Source organism: Camellia sinensis, chromosome 13 (genome assembly GCF_055761805.1).
Source record: "Camellia sinensis isolate YWXY chromosome 13, ASM5576180v1, whole genome shotgun sequence".
Taxonomy (NCBI): domain Eukaryota; kingdom Viridiplantae; phylum Streptophyta; class Magnoliopsida; order Ericales; family Theaceae; genus Camellia; species Camellia sinensis.
Window position 1 is genome coordinate 104,953,846 of NC_138973.1, and position 17,856 is coordinate 104,971,701.

The window sequence follows — 17,856 nt, forward strand, 5'->3', positions numbered from 1 at the left end:
CGTGGTCTGCTCACTCTTTTTCCTGACCTCAACGAGTCAACAAGAGAGATAACTGGTGCGGTGGCCCTTGAACCTCAACCAAGCGCCGCTGGTTTTGCTCCGTTGAACTTTCCTATGCGGTCTGTGGAGCAAAAAATGGTGGTGCAAACTGATATTGAGGCCAATCAGTATACTTTGAAGTCATGTGTGGAGACCATGACGGCGGTCACAAACTTGTCGCACCGGCTTCAGAGTAGGACAAATGAGGTGCAACAGTTAAACGCCCAACTGGCTCTGCTCCAACGCATGTATAAGGATGCGCGAGCAGAGATAAGTGTGTTAAAGGCGGAAAATAAGGAGCTGAAGCGGAAGGCCACCGTGATGTTCCGATTTGGAGGTCCACCGTATGCTGTAGTGGAGGAGCAGGGAGGAGGCAACTTGCTTGGTGGTCTAGGAAGCACGGAGGCAACACCGTCAAGAGCCGCCCAGGACGGAGGCAAGAAGAAAAGACCGGTGGAATAGGCGAAGAAGTGAGGTCGGGTGGTGGCCGGCTGCAGAAAAGAAAACAAAGCATTTGGTGTTGTGTGGTGGTTTGTTGTTGTTGTGTTTTTTTTTTTTTTTTTTTTTGTGTAAAATTGTGATCGGGGTTGATCCCTGAGATGAATAAAATATGGTTTGGTGTGCAAAGCTATATGGTATGAATGGAATTGGAAAAAGATTAAAAATAATGTGAAAGAAAAATAAAGGAAGAAATAATAAAAATATATGTGAAATCAAAAATGAAAGATGGGGGAAATAAGGAAAGTGGTTTGGAGAAAATAAATAAAAATAATGGAGTTTGAAATCAAACGGAGGAGAAATGATGATGTTTTTTTTTTTTTTTTTTTAATATAATATAATAAAAAAAGATATATATATATATATATATATATATATAAAATAAAGAAAGTGGGGAACAAGAGTGTAATGAAAAGAAAAAGTATAGGTTGGAGAATCTGAGCATCGTGGGTCACATGGGTGAGTGGTGGTAAAGGAAGTAAAAGAAAAAATAAATAAAGAAATGAGTGGGTGCATTATTGTAATTGTTAAATGTATAGATGAGAAGAAGAAGAAGAAGAAGAAGGAATAGAACAAGAGAAAGCTTCTGTAGATTATTAATTCAAAACTTAGGGTTTCCCCCTTACACACAACTACTTATACTAATAAGAATAATACATAAAGACCAAACTACCCCTAACACTTAACACTCCCCCTCAAGTTGGTGCAAAGATGTTTCTCATGCCCAACTTGCAACAAATAGAGTGAAAGACTTTACTACTAAGACCCTTAGTAAAAACATCCGCCAGTTGATCTTCAGACTTAACAAAAGGCATACATATCACACCCTTATTCAATTTCTCCTTAATGAAATGTCTGTCAATCTCAATATGCTTAGTCCGGTCATGTTGAACAGGATTGTGTGCAATACTAATAGCAGCCTTGTTGTCGCAATACAAAGTCATGGGACCACTCCAATCAAGCCCTATATCACTCAACAAAGATTGAAGCCACATTAGTTCACATGTTCCATGTGCCATAGCCCTGTATTCAGCTTCAGCACTAGATCTAGAAACGACCCCCTGCTTCTTACTACGCCATGTAACTAGATTTCCCCCTACAAAAGCACAATAACCAGATGTAGAGCGTCGGTCATCTATAGAGCCTGCCCAATCTGCATCTGTGAATGCTTCCAACCTCAAGTGACCATGATTAGAGAACAAAATTCCTTTTCCAGGGGCAGATTTAAGCAACCTCAAGGGGTAGATTTAAGGTACCTCAAAATGCGATAGACTGCATCCAAATGAGGTACACGAGGATCATGCATAAACTGACTCACTATTCCAACTGCATAGGCAATATCTGGACGAGTATGAGAGAGATATATCAGTCTTCCCACAAGTCTTTGGTACCTTTCCTTCTCCACAAGCTCACCAATTCCACTACAAAGATGATGATTAGTCTCAATTGGTGAATCAGTTGGTCTGCAGCCCAACATGCCCGTTTCTTCAAGAAGATCTAGAATGTACTTCCTTTGAGAAATAAAGATGCCTTTGTCAGATCTAGCAACTTCAATCCCAAGGAAGTATCTTAATGGACCAAGTTCTTTTATCTCAAACTCCTTGGCTAACTGCATCTTGAGATGGGTCACCTCCTCCTCATCATTACCTGTCACAACTATGTCATCCACGTATACAATAAGCACTGTTACCTTATGTACATTGCGTTTGACAAACAAGGTGTGATCCGCATTGCTTTGCTGATATCCAAATCCCACCATTGCCTTGAGGAATCTACCAAACCAGGCTTTAGGAGATTGTTTCAAACCGTACAAAGCCTTCTTTAATCTACAAACCTTTCCAACTGTAGACTGAGATGAGAATCCTGGAGGTACATCCATATATACCTCCTCCTCCAAATCCCCATGAAGAAAAGCATTCTTCACATCTAGTTGTTGTAGAGACCATCCCAAATTAGCCGCACATGACAGAATAGTTCGAATGGAATTCATCTTTGCTACCGGGGCAAAAGTTTCTTGATAATCTATTCCATATGTTTGGGTAAATCCCTTGGCCACTAGTCTTGCTTTGTACCGTTCAATCGTCCCATCTGCATTGTGCTTAATGGTGAACACCCACTTACATCCGACTGGGTGTTTCCCATTTGGAAGAGACACCAACTCCCATGTGTTATTTTTACTCAAAGCTTGCATCTCTTCTACCATAGCTACCTTCCACTTAGGATCATTGATGGCTTCTTTCCAACCCTGCGGAATACACACAGAAGAAAGGGACGAAACAAAAGCACGATACGTAGAAGACAACGAATCATATGACACAAATTTAGAAATAGGGTGTTGAGTACAAGCTCTAACCCCCTTTCTGAGAGCAATAGGAAGACTCAAATCATCCGTAATAGGACCATCAACAACAGGTGAAGAAATGAGATGAGGATCATTACCTGAAGAGTTAGTGGAAACTGGGTGTGGAACTGGCATAGGAGATGATGATTGACTTGGTGGCACAAGAGAAGCCGACTCTTTCTGACGCCGTGAATAAGTCTTAAGATCAGCTCTGTCCAAACGACCACTGATATCCGACTCCTCATCAACAGAACTCCTAGGCTCCCCCTCACCACAAATAACAGCCCGTTGAGGAGGAAGGAAAAAAGACAACTCATGCTGATATGATGCCGTCTCATCCGCAATCTCATCGATACCACGCTCCCCCTGAGGAGATGGCGGAGGACCAGGAAAAAAAGACTCAGATTCACGGAAGGTGACATCCATACTAACATACAACCTATGAGAGTGAGGGTCATAGCATTTGTAGCCTTTCTGAGTAGCAGAATAACCAAGAAAGACACACCGGACAGCCTTAGGATCAAGCTTCCCACGAGGCCGAGGGTGAAGATGAACAAAACAGACACTACCAAAAACCCGAGGCGGAAGAGAAGAAGTGGGATACGTCACAGGAAGAAGCTCAAGAGGAATTTGGAAGTGGAGGACACTAGAGGGCATACGGTTAATAAGATAAGCCGCGGTAAGAACCGCATCCCCCCAAAAGGACTTAGGAACGTTCATGGTAAACAAGAGAGAGCGAGCAACCTCAAGTAGATGGCCATTCTTACGTTCAGCAACTCCATTCTGTTCAGGAGTGCCAACACAACTAGTCTGATAAAGAATGCCATGGTCGTCGAGGTATGCCCGGAAAGCGCCATCAACATACTCAGTCCCATTGTCACTCCTAAGAATTTTGATAGTAGCATTAAAGAGATTGGATACCATTTTATGAAAACTTTTGAAGCATGAGAAAACTTCATTTTTTGTGCGAAGTAAATAAAGCCAAGTCACACGGGAATAACAATCAATGAATGTGACAAACCATCGATAACCAGAGGTAGAAACAACAGGGGAAGGACCCCACACATCGGTATGAATAAGCATAAAAGGAAAAGTACTTCTTTTATTAATTGAAGGATAACAAGTACGTTTATGCTTAGCAAGCTCACAAGCATCACAAACAAAGTTATTCCTAGGACAATCACGAACTAATAAAGGAAAAAGTTTCTCTAAAATGCTAAAGGAAGGATGCCCCAAACGGCGATGCCACTGATGAAGGAGACGAAGGGAGGAGCCAGAAGAGCATTGCAGAGCCTGAGAGGACAAAGGTGAGGCAGGCATGGCATCCAGAAAGTACAGACCACTTTGTGCTCTACCACTGCCAATCATTTTCCCCGTAGCCAGTTCCTGAAAGACACAATGAGTCGGAAAAAAGGTTACAGAGCAATTGAGAGCAGTAGTAAGGCTACTAACAGAAAGTAAGTTAGTTGAAAAATTAGGAACATGAAGAACAGATGAAAGCGAAAGTAAAGAGGTGCAACGAACAGAACCCTTGCCGGAGATAGAAGATAAAGTGCCATCAGCCACTCTAACCTTATCTCGCCCAGAACTAGGTGAATAAGAATGGAAAAAACTAGAAGTACCCGTCATGTGATCGGTAGCACCAGAATCAATGATCCAAGGAGACGACGAAGAAACACTGAGGGCACTAGCAGAAATACCTGTGTGAGCAAAGTTGGAAGAGGCAGAAGAGGAAGGAGCTAAGGCAGATGAAGAATCAAGTCGAGCCATCAAACGTCTGAGAGTGTGAAGCTCATCCGGGGAAAGAGAACTAGCATCATTCGAGGCACTAGCAGTAGTCTCAGAAACATGTGCTTGAGGACGAACACCACGACCACGACCACGGCCTCGAGTAGGGCGGCCATGCAACTTCCAACAGTGTTCTTTATCATGTCTATCTTTCCCACAATACTCACACTTCAACCGGTCCCGATCAACCAATGGACCCTTACCACCACCTGGAGGCAGAAAAGGTGGAGTATCACGTGACTTGGGGCCGACAACCATCGCTGACCGATCCAGAACAGGAGCATGCACCATAGCACTGCGACGACTCTCCTCCTGCTGAACCAGGGCATAAGCCTCACGCAATGTAGGAAACGGAGAGCGACCCAACACCTGAACCCGTATCTGATCATACTCCAAATTCAGACCAGCAAGAAAGTCATACACCCGCTCCTTCTCCACAGCCTGCTGAAACATAGTGGCATCCTTGGAGCAAACTGGCTGGAAACTCTGGTAGAAATCTAGCTCTTGCCACAAACCACTCAACTCAGCATAGTAGACTGCCAGAGAGCGATCCTTCTGATCCAAACCCCTAATCGTCTTACGCAATTCATAGGCCTGTGCATCATTCCCTTGTTGAGAATACATTTGAGAGGCAGCTATCCAGATCTTGTGAGCAGTATCCATCAAGAGAAAAGTCCGACTAATGGTAGGCTCCATAGAATTGATGAGCCAGGTCATAACTAAAGCATTCTCAGAAATACATTGAGCAGATAAAGTACTATCCTCAGTAGGTGGCTGGGTACTACTACCAGTAATATAGCCAGTCAAACGCCGGGCGGCAATCGCAAGACTACAGGAGCGGGACCAAATCAAGTAATTAAGACCATTAAGTTTGACCGGACTAATCTGGAGAGAAGGACTATCACCAAGAGTCAGACCACGACTCAGTCCACTCTCCTCCTTGCCCTTAGAGTCCTGACCCAAGCTGTCAGCCATGAGATGAGAAAAGAGGGTGCAAAAAACACAAGCCGGATATCAAACAAGTTCACAAATCACCCAACCAGCACACCAAACACCTTTTAAGGCTAAAACAGTCCAAAAGAAGCCCAGAACAGAGCAACCAGATCAACTACAAGTCAGAAAACCGAAGCAGAGCATCTAAACAGCGATAAAAATCCAAGATAGGGCCAAAATACATCAAACCAGGGACAACAAACCCCCCTAGGGTTCCAGTCGGCTCCCAAGGATAGGAGAAGAAGGGACAAAACCAGAAAAAAGAGGGTCAAACAGTGATTTTCGAAAAATCACCCAATTTTGACGAAAAATCAAAAAAATTAGAAAATTCAATCAATAATGACCAAACAATCAAAATGAGATTATAGGGTGATTACCCATTAAATTTCGAGCATACTGTAAATTATTTTTTTTTATTTTTTTTTTTATTTATTTATTTTTTTTTCTGGCTGTAACAGACGTACCAGGAACAATATGGGGCTCTAAGGAACAATCTTCAAGGAGGAAGATAGTGCTCTGATACCATGTTAAATGTATAGATGAGAAGAAGAAGAAGAAGAAGAAGGAATAGAACAAGAGAAAGCTTCTGTAGATTATTAATTCAAAACTTAGGGTTTCCCCCTTACACACAACTACTTATACTAATAAGAATAATACATAAAGACCAAACTACCCCTAACACTTAACAGTAATATATATATATATTAAAAGAAAAGTGTGAAAGAACGTGGGTGGTGGATGTTTTGGGATAATATTTTAGAGTAGCCTGATCAAAAAGTGGGTATGGGTTTGATTAAAGAAATAGCTATGATCAACATGGCAAGCAATGACCCACCAAAAAAGAGGCAACCCAGACATTACTTTCACTTCATACGGTAGGGATAACAACATTCCTCAGTCTTCTTTGTTGGCATCAACAGCAGACTCGGTTTCTGTGATTCCAGTAGCTGCATTTTCAGATGGACCATTGTCTGTAGGCTGATCATCAACATCGCGGTCAGTTGTCTCGACAGCTTCCCCACTCGATGACCCATCAGTCACTGGTACTGTCTTTTTAACAGACCCAACTTTCGCATACTTGGTCATGAACTTGTATTCCCAATCTTGCGACGCGTCGAGTTCGAATGGACCAAGACCAGAGATATCTCCAGTTAGATCTTGCTCCTCAAAGGACATCTTTGCTAGAGCTCTGCTAGCATTTTTTCCAGCAAATAGAGCATATGGGCCACCGGGTCCATAAAACATCCTGCTCTGTGTGACATCATAGATCTGACCCTTGATCGCCATGAGAAGAGGCCTTTTAGGATCAGAACCATCGTAGACCTTCAATTCCTCTTCAGTGACCTCACCAAGCTGAACAGGAGGGGGAAGAGGCTGCATCTCCTCCTGCAACTCCCTAGAACTCTTACGTTGATTATTACCAGAGGAACCAAACAGACTGGAGAGAACATAGTAGATAGCGAGACCCAAAGCGAGACCTGTGAAGAAAGTTGCTGGAGTGAGACCCGTGTAGACGGTGATCGCATCTTCAAGGGTCTCCCAGAGTTGCAGAGCCATGGCTTAGATAGATAGAGAGAGAGAGATTAAGGAAATTTGGGTTTGTCCGGCGGACGGCCAAGGCGAGGTTGCCGTCTGCCGGTGAAGCGGAATTACTAAGTTGTTAACCTTGCTCTGATACCATGTTAGAATTCAATGTATAAAAAGAAATAGAGAATTGTATTATTGATTGTTGTATTGATATATTACAATGATTCCTATATATAGAAGAGAGGATGTGGGAAGAGAATAGGTGAGTGTGTAGTAGGTATGGAGTAGGTGAGGAGTAGGTGGAGAGTAGGTGAAGTAGGTGAGTGTGTAGTAGGTGGTAGTGGTAGGTGTGTAATAGGTGAATTTTAACAATAATTAATGAATTAAAACTTATAAAATTAAAAACACAACAGAATCAATTCTTAATACAAGCAAATCATTCAAAATCCTAAACTTTTAAATAAAATCATAAACTAACACAAGCACATCTTTCAAAATCTTAAATTAAATCATCAAAATCATTTACTACCCAACAATACAATTAAAGTAAAATCATTCAAAATCCAAAAATATCTAGGATAGGGTGAATGAAATCAATGGTCTTGTGGGTGCGGGTCAAACCCACAACCCACCCGCAATCCGAAATAATACCATATTCTAAACCGCATCCGTCCACAATGTGTTTTTGAAACCACTCATTTGTATGCAGATCGGTTTGGGTTGGATGGTTCGGATAACCCTATGCCCAGCCCTAGTTACAATTCTTGTTGCAGTTTGCACTGCGACTCTGCTCTCTTCCGTGGCTGTCCAGACGGTTATCCTCCTATCCGACTGCATGAACTTTCCCAGCCACCCTTTTGTCTGCCACTACCAGATTTGCCTTCACGGCATGGTTTTGAAAATCGGACAGGATTGGCTGATTCGACCTGTTGAATTGTCAACCGGTCGAGGTTCCTGTCCGGATATACCCCCTAAACCGTTCCAACCTAAAAACCGGCCTACTTAGAGAGAACCGAAAAAATTGATAGTTGGACCGCCAAACCAGGTGACTCGAGGAGGGGTCAAGCAAACCGGCCAGGTTGAATAAATTAAAAATTTTAAATTTTTTTTGATATTTTCTAATTATTTTTTTATTCTTTCTTTCTTTCTTTCTTTCTTTCTTATTTTATATGTATATATATATATATATATATAATATAAGAAAAATTTAATTATAAACTCTCTTTCAAAGGTCTCCTCTTGTGAGGAATTCGATTAAGAGCTTGAAATTATTGTGAAAGTCTCTACTTATTTATAAGAAAAAAATTCTTCCAAAAAAACTCAAAATTTATGTGGGATTTAATCAAATTTATAGGAGGGAGACTTGAAATTTTGATATCCCTCCAAATTTTTGATCTTCTTTCAATCAAATTATTTAAATTAAAATCATATAGAGGTGTAAAATTCAATGTATAAAGAGAGAAATACAGAGAATAATGTATCTATTGATGTATTATTGATTGATTGTTTGTTGTATATTACAAATGGTGAGGGGCTCCTTATATAGGAGATGTAGTGGAGTAGGTGGTAGTGGTAGGTGTGTAGTAGGTGGTAGTAGGTGGTGGTAGGTGTAGTAGGTGATGGTAGGTTTTAACAGCCCCCCGCAAACTCAAGGGGGATAGGAACTAACCAACTTGAGTTTGGAGAGAGTAACAAAATAAGAAAATAATCTGAAAAATAAAAAATGGATAGGAGACACTGTATGGTTGTGTCAGACCGTTGTAGAAGACTGTATGGTTATGGCAGACCGATGTAGAAGACACTGGCTCGTGTTGGACCGATGTAGAAGACAGTTTATGGGGTCATGTCGGACCGTTGTAGCAGACAATGTTGTGACAGTTGTTGTGACAGTTTACGGAGTCTTGCTGGACCCTTGTAGAAACTAACCGGAATCAATGTCGGGACAGTTTACAGAGTCTTGTCGGACCCATGAAGGAGCTAACCGGAATCAATGTCGGGACAGTTTACAAGTCTTGTCGGACCCATGAAGGAGCTAACCGGAATCAATGTCGGGACAGTTTACAGAGTCTTGTCGGACCCCTAAAAAGTCGCACCCTCAAAAGGTGTGCCCAATCTGTCAAAAGGCGTGCCCAATCTATAAAAAGGCGTGCCATCAAAAGGCGTGCCCAATCCATAAAAAGGCGTGCCATCAAAAGGAGCGCCCATGTCATAAAAAGGTGTGCCAGACATGATGGCGAGGCGCGTCACCACATTGGCTTGCGCGCCCGTTTTGTCGTCTGGCATCAAGTGGCGCGCGATGCGCGTGTCTGCCCTGGCTATTTAAACCAAGGTTGAGGTGGAGGCTGTGCAAACCAGTCTGAAACCGCTGAACATTTTCATTTTGAAATACTCTGTAACCAATCTGAAACACTCAGCAACCCATAACATGGCCTCTTCTTCCCGTTCAGCTACCCAGAACATGGTCTCTTCTTCCCGTGGTCTGCTCACACTCTTTCCCGACCTCAACGAGTCCACAAGAGAGATAACTGGTGCAGTGGCCCGTGAACCTCAACCAAACACCTCTGGTTTTGCTCCGTTGAACTTTCCGATGCGGTCGGTGGAGCAAAAAATGGCAGTGCAAACGGATATTGAGGCCAATCAGTATACACTGAAGTCATGTGTGGAGACGATGACGGCAGTCACAAACTTGTCGCACCGGCTTCAGAGTAGGACAAATGAGGTACAACAGTTAAACGCCCAACTGGCTCTGCTCCAACGCATGTATAGGATGCGCGAGTAGAGATATGTGTGCTAAAAGCGGAAAACAAGGAGCTGAAGCGGAAGGCCACCGTGATGTTCCGATTTGGAGATCCGCCATATGCTGCAGTGGAAGAGCAGCGGGGAGTGAACGTGCTCGGTGGCGTGGGAAACACGGAGGCAACACCGTCAAGGGCCGCGCAGGACGGAGGCAAGAAGAAGAGACCGGCGGCAGAGTAGAGAAGGGATAAGGAAAAAATCCCGCCTGTGGGTGGGTGTTTGTGGGTTGGTTTGTTGTTTTTTTTTTTTTTTGTGTGTGTGTTTTTTTTTTTTTTTTTTTTTTTTTTTTTGGTGTAAAATTGTGAACGGGGTTGATCCCCGGCATGAAGAAAGGATAAGTTTGTGGAAAGAAAACCGAGTTGGAATGGATTTTTTTTTTTTTTTTTTTTTTTTTTTTTTGTTTTGGTGGTGTTTTGGTGGTGTTTTTTTTAAGAATAAAAATAAAATGAAAGAAAACAAGGGATAAAGAAATAGATAAAAAATATTTGGAGATGGATTATATGAAAAACATCAGTGTGATTGTTTCAAAATAAAGTTGGGGTTAGTGCCCCTGCAAAAGATATATTATTGGAGAGTGGGTATTTAAAAAAAGATTAAAAGTGATTTGGAAAAAATAAATAAAAATAATTGATTTTGAAATCAAACAGAGGAGAGAGAGGGACAAACTCACGTGATAAAGTGGAGAGAGAGAAGGTGAAAGTAGAGAGCATAATAATCAGTCTGGGGTCATGGGATAGCGAATTTTCTAATAGATTTTCAAGTCCCAAACTAGGTTGGCAATTTGGCAAAGCAGAAATCAAACCAAAATATATATGTAACTATATATAAAGGTTATATAGCTTTTACCTTTTCCAACCCACATCATGCACAGCCTGTAAAGAGGTGTTGAACAGCTCAATTTGCACAACACTGTTTAGCACCAAGATCACACTCGGGAGAGAGAGGAGAGAGAAGAGAGATGATGAGTGGGTGGTGGAAGATTATTATATGATGAGTGGGTATTTAAAAAAAAAGTAAAAGCAATGTGTTTATCTGTGTATGATAGGAGAGAGAGAGAGAGAGAGTCCAAGACCAAGGGGGCCACTAGAGTGATAGCCACAGTAGCCTCAACCAACACCATCACCATTGCTTTACTGTTCAGAGGTCCATTGCGAAGATCCAACGGCCTAAGTCTCTGCTTCAACACCAATAACAACAGCAGATTGGTTCCTAAGAGGAGGTCCTTCACTTGCACTGCTCTTTACAAGCCTGAGATTCACATCAAAGAAGAAGGCCAACCTCAAACCCTAGACTTCCGAGTCTTCTTCCTCGACAATTCCAGCAAAAAGGTTTCTCCCTGGCATGATATACCGTTACTCTTGGGTGATGGTGTTTTCAATTTTATTGTTGAAATACCCAAAGAAACAAGTGCAAAGATGGAGGTTGCTACTGATGAGCCATTCACTCCAATAAAGCCGAATACCAAGAAGGAAAACTTCGATTCTATCCATATAATATTAATTGGAATTATGGATTGCTTCCACAAACGTGGGAAGACCCATTATCGGCAAACTCTGATGTTGAGGAGGCACTTGGAGATAATGATCCAGTTGATGTGGTTGAGATTGGTGACAGCCATTCACTTGTTAACGATGTTGATGATGTTGAGAAGCATTTCCCGGGCACTCTTACTGCAATTAGGGACTGGTTCAGAGACTACAAGATCCCTGATGGAAAACCTGCTAACAAGTTTGGTCTTGGCAACAAAGCAGAGGATTATTGTACTTGCAGGGAGTCATTTACACAAGTGACAGCTCCCCTGCAGGAATAGATCTCTTGACAAGCCTAGCCCAAGATTCATTAGTTTCTGTGATGACCTTGAGAGCATAAAACACAGGTTGAGCAATTCTGATCCGTTCGATCAAACAATCCTGCGGACGCAAAACCTCCGTTGGATAATTGCGGCGGAACTCTGCTGGAGTGAGATCGGAGGTCCGACCCGGGGTTGTTCAAGATGGATGATGGTGATGATGCTCTGATCTTGAAGGTGAAGTTCTGCCATGGAATTTGTTAGCAGCAGCAACAAGAAGATCAAATAATTTGTGGCAGCGGAGTGAATGTATGTGTAGAGGTCCGGCGGGCGGCCAAGGCGAGGCTGCCGCCCGCCGGTGAAGCGGAATTACTAAGTTCTCAATCTCGCTCTGATACCATCTAAAATTCAATGTATAAAGAGAGAAATACAGAGAATAATGTATCTATTGATGTATTATTGATTGATTGTTTGTTGTATATAACAAATGGTGAGGGGCTCCTTATATAGGAGATGTAGTGGAGTAGGTGGTAGTAGGTGGTAGTGGTAGGTGTGTAGTAGGTGGTAGTAGGTGGTGGTAGGTGTAGTAGGTGATGGTAGGTTTTAACAAGAGGGAATATTAAATATTTGGTTTCCTCTTTCAAAATTAAAATTAATAATATTTTAAAATATATTATTATATTTTTAGTAAAAAAATATTAGGAAAAATATTTAAGATAATTTAATATATTTTTTTTAATTTATAATTTTATTACTTATATTTTTATTTGAATATAATTTTAATATATTTATGCCGTCACGGTTCGATTCTGTTTCAACCCGACGGTTGAATCGATGACCCGTAAACCCGATTACTTTTCCGATTCGCTCACCGATCCGATTTTTGAAACATTGCTTCACAGTAGTTGTGGTCGCGTCATCTTCAACTCTTATGTGTTCGTTGTTTCTTTGCATCAACACCTTCATCGTTGTGAGTTGATTCATTGTAAACGAGGCCCTCAGTCTTTATCTGACTGGTAAACCACACTTGTATTGGGTGATTGCCAAGTTTTTAGGTTACTCATGGATCTCGTTGAAGGTTTCCCAATATCGAGCATTGTATGCCTTTAGCAAATTGCCTTGCTCCGTCTTTACTCCCAAAAGGTGGTCAACTTCCTTTGGTGTTTTCGTGTTTGTCTTAAATCTGGTGACAAACACTTCCGCTAGCTGTTGTCACATCTTGATGCTTTCCTCTGACAACCTCTCCAACCATTTCAGGCCCAACTCGCACAGACTTGATAGGAAAATAAGGCACATCAAGGCATCATTCCATCTGTGCCCAACCATGACGTGGCGATAGTGGTTGATGTGCACGTACGGATCAGTCTTCCCGTCATAGAGTTTGAACTTTGGCTGGTAGAAGCGGGCGTGAAGGGGCATGTTCTCGATCTCAGGGAAAAAGGGGTGGCGCTTAGTCTCGCCAAGTCTCTGTTTGCAAGCACGTGCACCATAACACGTGGTGGTGGCTTTACGATCTTTTTGCTACCAAGAGATCGAGGGGCCAATCTCTGCAACACCGGCACCCTTTGGGCTTCCGTCCGTTGTGCCTTCTCCGCCTAGACATCCCTTAAGTCCTTTGAACAAGAGGAGTATGAATGTTTGGACGTCGTCGACGGGCGTGATGGGAGGTAACTGCTATATTGAGTATAAGACTTCTCTACCCTTGACATGGAGCCGCCGGTTCTGTAGCTCCTACTTACAAAGAGTGCAAGCGTCACTCGCTTCCTTTGGTCGCCGAGCAACGAGATCAGGCGCCCTTACTGTGGTTTTCCATTCTAGCGACACCCTTTCCTTTTAGCTGTGGCTTGATGGCATCCATCTCCGCCGCCATCCTTTGGATAATGGCGTCCTGGTTCCTCAATCTACTCTCTAGCAGTTGAATATGTGACCCTCTCTGTCGCCTGCACCCTTCAGGGTTCAACGAATGCTCTGGGCTCCTTGTGCATTTATCTTGCACATCTCTAGGCAGCCCAAGTGTGGAAGTCTCCAGACCTGCCATCGGCAGTATAGAGGGCAAGTCTTCGTGCCTCTTAACGGACGCAGGTGTTACTCCATCGACTGTGGACATCAGAAGGTCATCGTTGTTTGCCATTGAAGTTGATCAGAAAAGTTTGGATGACAAGGTTTTGTTTGTCGGTTTCCCATTGATGGCGCCAATTGTACGGGCAAGAAATATTCGACACGTCTGTACACCTTGCGCCCAAGCTTCAGATTGCTCTGAACGGCGTCTTGCTTCTTGAAACACAATAAAGGTGAGCTACTCGGCGGGTGTTTTGCCGGAAAACTCCTCCGATGGTCAAACTAGCTCCTTCAGATATAGAGAGTAGCGAGAATGAATAGTGCAAGTTTGCTTAACCCTTCCCTGAGTGAAGTCGTGCGCCTTATCTAGGCCGCTGCCTTTCTTTCCAAGGTTGTGCGCGCACTACTTCTGTTGTCCTTTGCTGGACGCATGGTTGTATTGCCCTCTCTTTTCCTAACACGTGTGTACGGGCGAGAAATATTCGACACGTCCGTACTCCTTCCGTCCAAGCTTCTTATTGCTCTGAACAGGGTCTCGCTTCCTAAGATACAATGAAGGTGAGCTAGCTGGCAGGTGTTTTGCCGGAAAATCCCTCAGACGGTCAAGTTAGCACCCTTGAGAGATAAGAGTAGAGAGAGTGAATAGTGCAAGTTTGCTTACCCTTTCCTGAGTGAAGTCGTGCACTTTATCTAGGCCGCTGCCTTTCTTTCCATGGTTGTGCACGAACTACTTTTGTTGTCCTTTGCTGGATGTGTGGCTGTACTGTACGGCCATCTCTTTTCCTTACATGTGTGTACATCAATACTGCCAAAGAGCATTGGCCAAACTGTCAAACGGTATTGACGCATACTTTGAGTAGATTGCTCTCCTTACTCCATTAGGCCACTTGGAGTGGTCTTACCGAGCCATCACTTCTAGCACAATTTCACTTCTGGTATCCTCAACCATAATAACTCTGACTGTTCTTATACTGAGCTAACCTAGGTCAGTCTCTCTAGCTGATTTCACAACTTGGTTGAGCCCTTCAGGGCTTTCCGTTCTCAGGTCGATTTGTGGTTGTTCTTTCATAGCTCGGTCAACCCTTTTGCTCGTCATCTTAGCAGCCTTCCGCATGTTAGCTCGGCCAATATCTTCAGCTCGGTCCTAGATAGCGAACTCAATCTTGACTTAGCCCGGGCCATTACCGAAGCGTGGGCACAACCCAGCACATGGCCCAAACTTACAAGATAGCTCAGTCCAATTCTTTGGCCTACACAATAGTCTGGTCGTTCGGTCGAGCACGAGGGCCCGCGTTGCATTTAGGTCGGCCCATTGTTTTTTGCACAAATTCCCCTCTCGCCATCTCTTGAACAGAAAAAAAATTATTATTTGTTATCAAGAATATTTTATCGATATATCTGTTAGAGAAAACATGCCCGAAATTTATATAATTTTAGATTTGACATTTTAATTTTCCCTTGAAACCATCGTCTGTCAAATATTTTTGGCTGTTTGAACGGGGGAGATAGGTCAGACTTAGAATGTTAGAATCACTCAATTTGATTTATTACTGAAGTTTATGTTTTATATGATTGTTCCCCTATTAGCAGTCACGTCTTCTATAATAGTACTTGGTACATGACTGGCAATGGCTTCTCTGCAATTGGAAAGTTTCTATTGCTCCAAGATGTCACTACCACATCACCTAAGTACAAAAGTAAAATGCATTATATAAGCATGAGGCCACTCTTATTTTAACAAATAGCTTTTGGAGTTGAGTTTTATCCAAAACTGTGTCACATGGTATCAGAGCCAAAGTAGCAGGAATGGGTAGGGTGTGTGTCCCTAACTTGCACGCTGCAGGTGTTGCCAGCGAACACACTGTGTGACGGAGGTGCAGGGAAGTTCCACATCACCTAGGCACAGAAGTAATATACAGTTTATAAGTGTGAGGACACCTTCACCTTAATAGCTAGCTTTGGTGTTGAGTTATACCCATGACCGTGTAACTACCTACCACCACCATGAAAATTTGGACATGATTGTGTATGGGGAAAGGCACTTCAATGTTGCATGCACGATTTCTTCAGTGATATGATTATCAGTTTGTAACATGATGTGGCATCCTTCATTTAGATACACGATCAGTTTGAGACTTTCTGATTGTAGAGGAGCTGAATCCAGTTACTTGTCACATTATTAGTTCTTTTGTATATTCCAATAACTAAAAATGATCATCCTTTGCACATAACAGAAACAAAGTGTTCTTCATTGGCCAGAGCCGAGTCGGGAGGTGTAAAAGATCCAATAAACGTTGGTGCCGTAAATGCCAGAACAGAAACCAGGAATCAACAGGAACCCTTTAGCAACGGTGTTGCAAAATCTTCCGTTCCTTCAACTACTGCTTCAAATAATGACCTGCTTTCAAAGATTACATCCACAGAAAACGGGGATGTAAAATCAAAGACTGAGAAAGAGACATAGAAAGATTTAGTAAGGAAGATTCATCCACAGGAATGCTACTGCTTCTCTGTAACATTAGGCCATTGTTGGCTTGCCTTCGATGCAGCAGCAAGATTATATTGAGCCCGCTCATTAGAGCTGACCAGGGTCTGATCCATTTCTTACATGAGTTTTTAACATATATTTTTGTCAATTTTCGGGCCTCAAGTACAGTTCTTTTTAACAGTTGTGTAGAATGTGGAGTCATAAAAGTGCTCAATATATTGTTAGATGTCAATGAGTTAATGATCATTTTAGCTTGTATCGCTGAATTCTAGGTCGACCATTTATCTATTTACATCATTGAGAAATAAAGAGCAATTTCTAGAATTCCTTGCAAGAGTAATTTGGAGTGGTCTCGATTTTTTTATTATTATTATTATTTTTTGTTTTTATGCTTTTGTTTGGATGCTGATCATTTCTCTTAGATGAGATGTTACACACCCTTTTATATCTCAGAACACTTATTTGTTTGCTTTCCTTTGGATACTGATCAATTCTCTGTAAACAAAATGTTCTATACCCTTCTTTATATACTGGTGAGAAATTTGTGTTCTTGTCATTCATAATTTCATACTTATAGGGCATGTTTGAGTAATAGGATTATAGCATAGGATTGGGATTGTAAGTTCATGAACTCATAATCCCATATTTGATCATAAATTTTATTAACCAGATTACATGTACGGCGGTCATTCAATCAGATAAAATTAGCAAATTTTTAATATTGGTTGAGGATCATTAAAAAATAAATAAATAAAGGACAAAAACAAAACAAAATGAATACATAATAAGTGGTTATCTCATTAATTTAATTGGATAACTAATCTTACATTAATTTATGAAATTATTAATCCTTTCACTATTAATCCTGTTAATTAAACAAGGCCATTATGTATGATGTCCTTTTTGTTTTTGGCAGTAGGGTTTTACAGTCTTGGTTCTCATCTTTCAATTTTATTTTTCATATTGAACTGATTTGCTAGTTCCATTTGACAGCTGTAGGAAAAGAATAACTACAAATAAATTGTCAGTATAGCCATGATTTTATGTAGTAAAATGTCATTTATTTTTACAAAGGACATAGTGATAGCTTAATCAAATTCGTCTTATAGCAAAGAAAACATTCAATTTGACAAATCTACGGTGAACATTTTCTCTATTCATAAATGCATTGAATTAAACATTGTTGATTAATGTTTGAAATCTTGAGACAATGGTGGCTGCTAAATTCTTCAGGTTACATGGGAAGTAAGTATTGACAAAAAGTTTAGGATCGCTTGCATCGGGCGCCAATCTTGTGTTTTGCTTTGTTTGATTTGTTAAAGTCATAATTCTGTTGTCATTAAGGTTGTAAGCAAATTGCTTGGTTTCATTTATTGAAATAATTATTTTGAGAGGTAGGTGTTTCATATTCTTATGCTCCGTTGTTTCAACAAAAAAAAATTTCCAACAACAAAAAAAATTTACAATTTTTTTTTTTTCAAAAATTGTTTTGCATATGTATCCTTGAAACTAATGTCCTAGTTATTGTATTAGTGGTTG

The 17,856-nt window shown here is 41.5% G+C and overlaps 2 protein-coding genes and 2 pseudogenes across 4 annotated transcripts in view; 2 read left to right on the top strand and 2 right to left on the bottom strand.

Annotated features, from left to right (window-relative positions):
* Positions 1–16,641, top strand: part of LOC114279321 (Tesmin/TSO1-like CXC domain-containing protein) — a 53,191-nt gene extending 36,550 nt beyond the window's left edge. The window contains exon 8 of the mRNA XM_028221542.2: positions 16,064–16,641. Within this exon, the coding sequence (XP_028077343.2) occupies positions 16,064–16,293 (230 nt within the window). The 3' untranslated portion in view covers positions 16,294–16,641. The remainder of the gene's footprint in view (positions 1–16,063) is intronic.
* On the bottom strand, positions 3,953–5,793 carry LOC145806357 (uncharacterized). Its single transcript, XM_082903090.1, has 2 exons — positions 4,579–5,793; positions 3,953–4,264 (listed from the first exon to the last, which is right to left on the bottom strand). Exons 1-2 carry the CDS (start codon positions 5,639–5,641, stop codon positions 4,230–4,232), a joined length of 1,098 nt encoding a protein of 365 aa, XP_082759216.1. The 5' UTR covers positions 5,642–5,793; the 3' UTR covers positions 3,953–4,229.
* Positions 6,406–8,885, bottom strand: LOC145806358 (membrane steroid-binding protein 1 pseudogene; annotated as a pseudogene). The gene has a single exon (XR_014349367.1). The product of XR_014349367.1 is annotated as a membrane steroid-binding protein 1 pseudogene (transcript).
* Positions 10,357–11,897, top strand: LOC114262590 (soluble inorganic pyrophosphatase 6, chloroplastic pseudogene; annotated as a pseudogene). Its single transcript, XR_014349366.1, has one exon. The product of XR_014349366.1 is annotated as a soluble inorganic pyrophosphatase 6, chloroplastic pseudogene (transcript).
* Positions 16,642–17,856: the final 1,215 nt, after the last annotated feature.

Excerpts from the sequence above, each read along its gene's own strand:
- LOC145806357 (XM_082903090.1), bottom strand. The coding sequence starts at position 5,641 with ATGGCTGACAGCTTGGGTCAGGACTCTAAGGGCAAGGAGGAGAGTGGA. Across the intron at positions 4,265-4,578 it reads TTCCAACTTTGCTCACACAG|GAACTGGCTACGGGGAAAAT; the intron begins GTATTTCTGCTA and ends TGTGTCTTTCAG.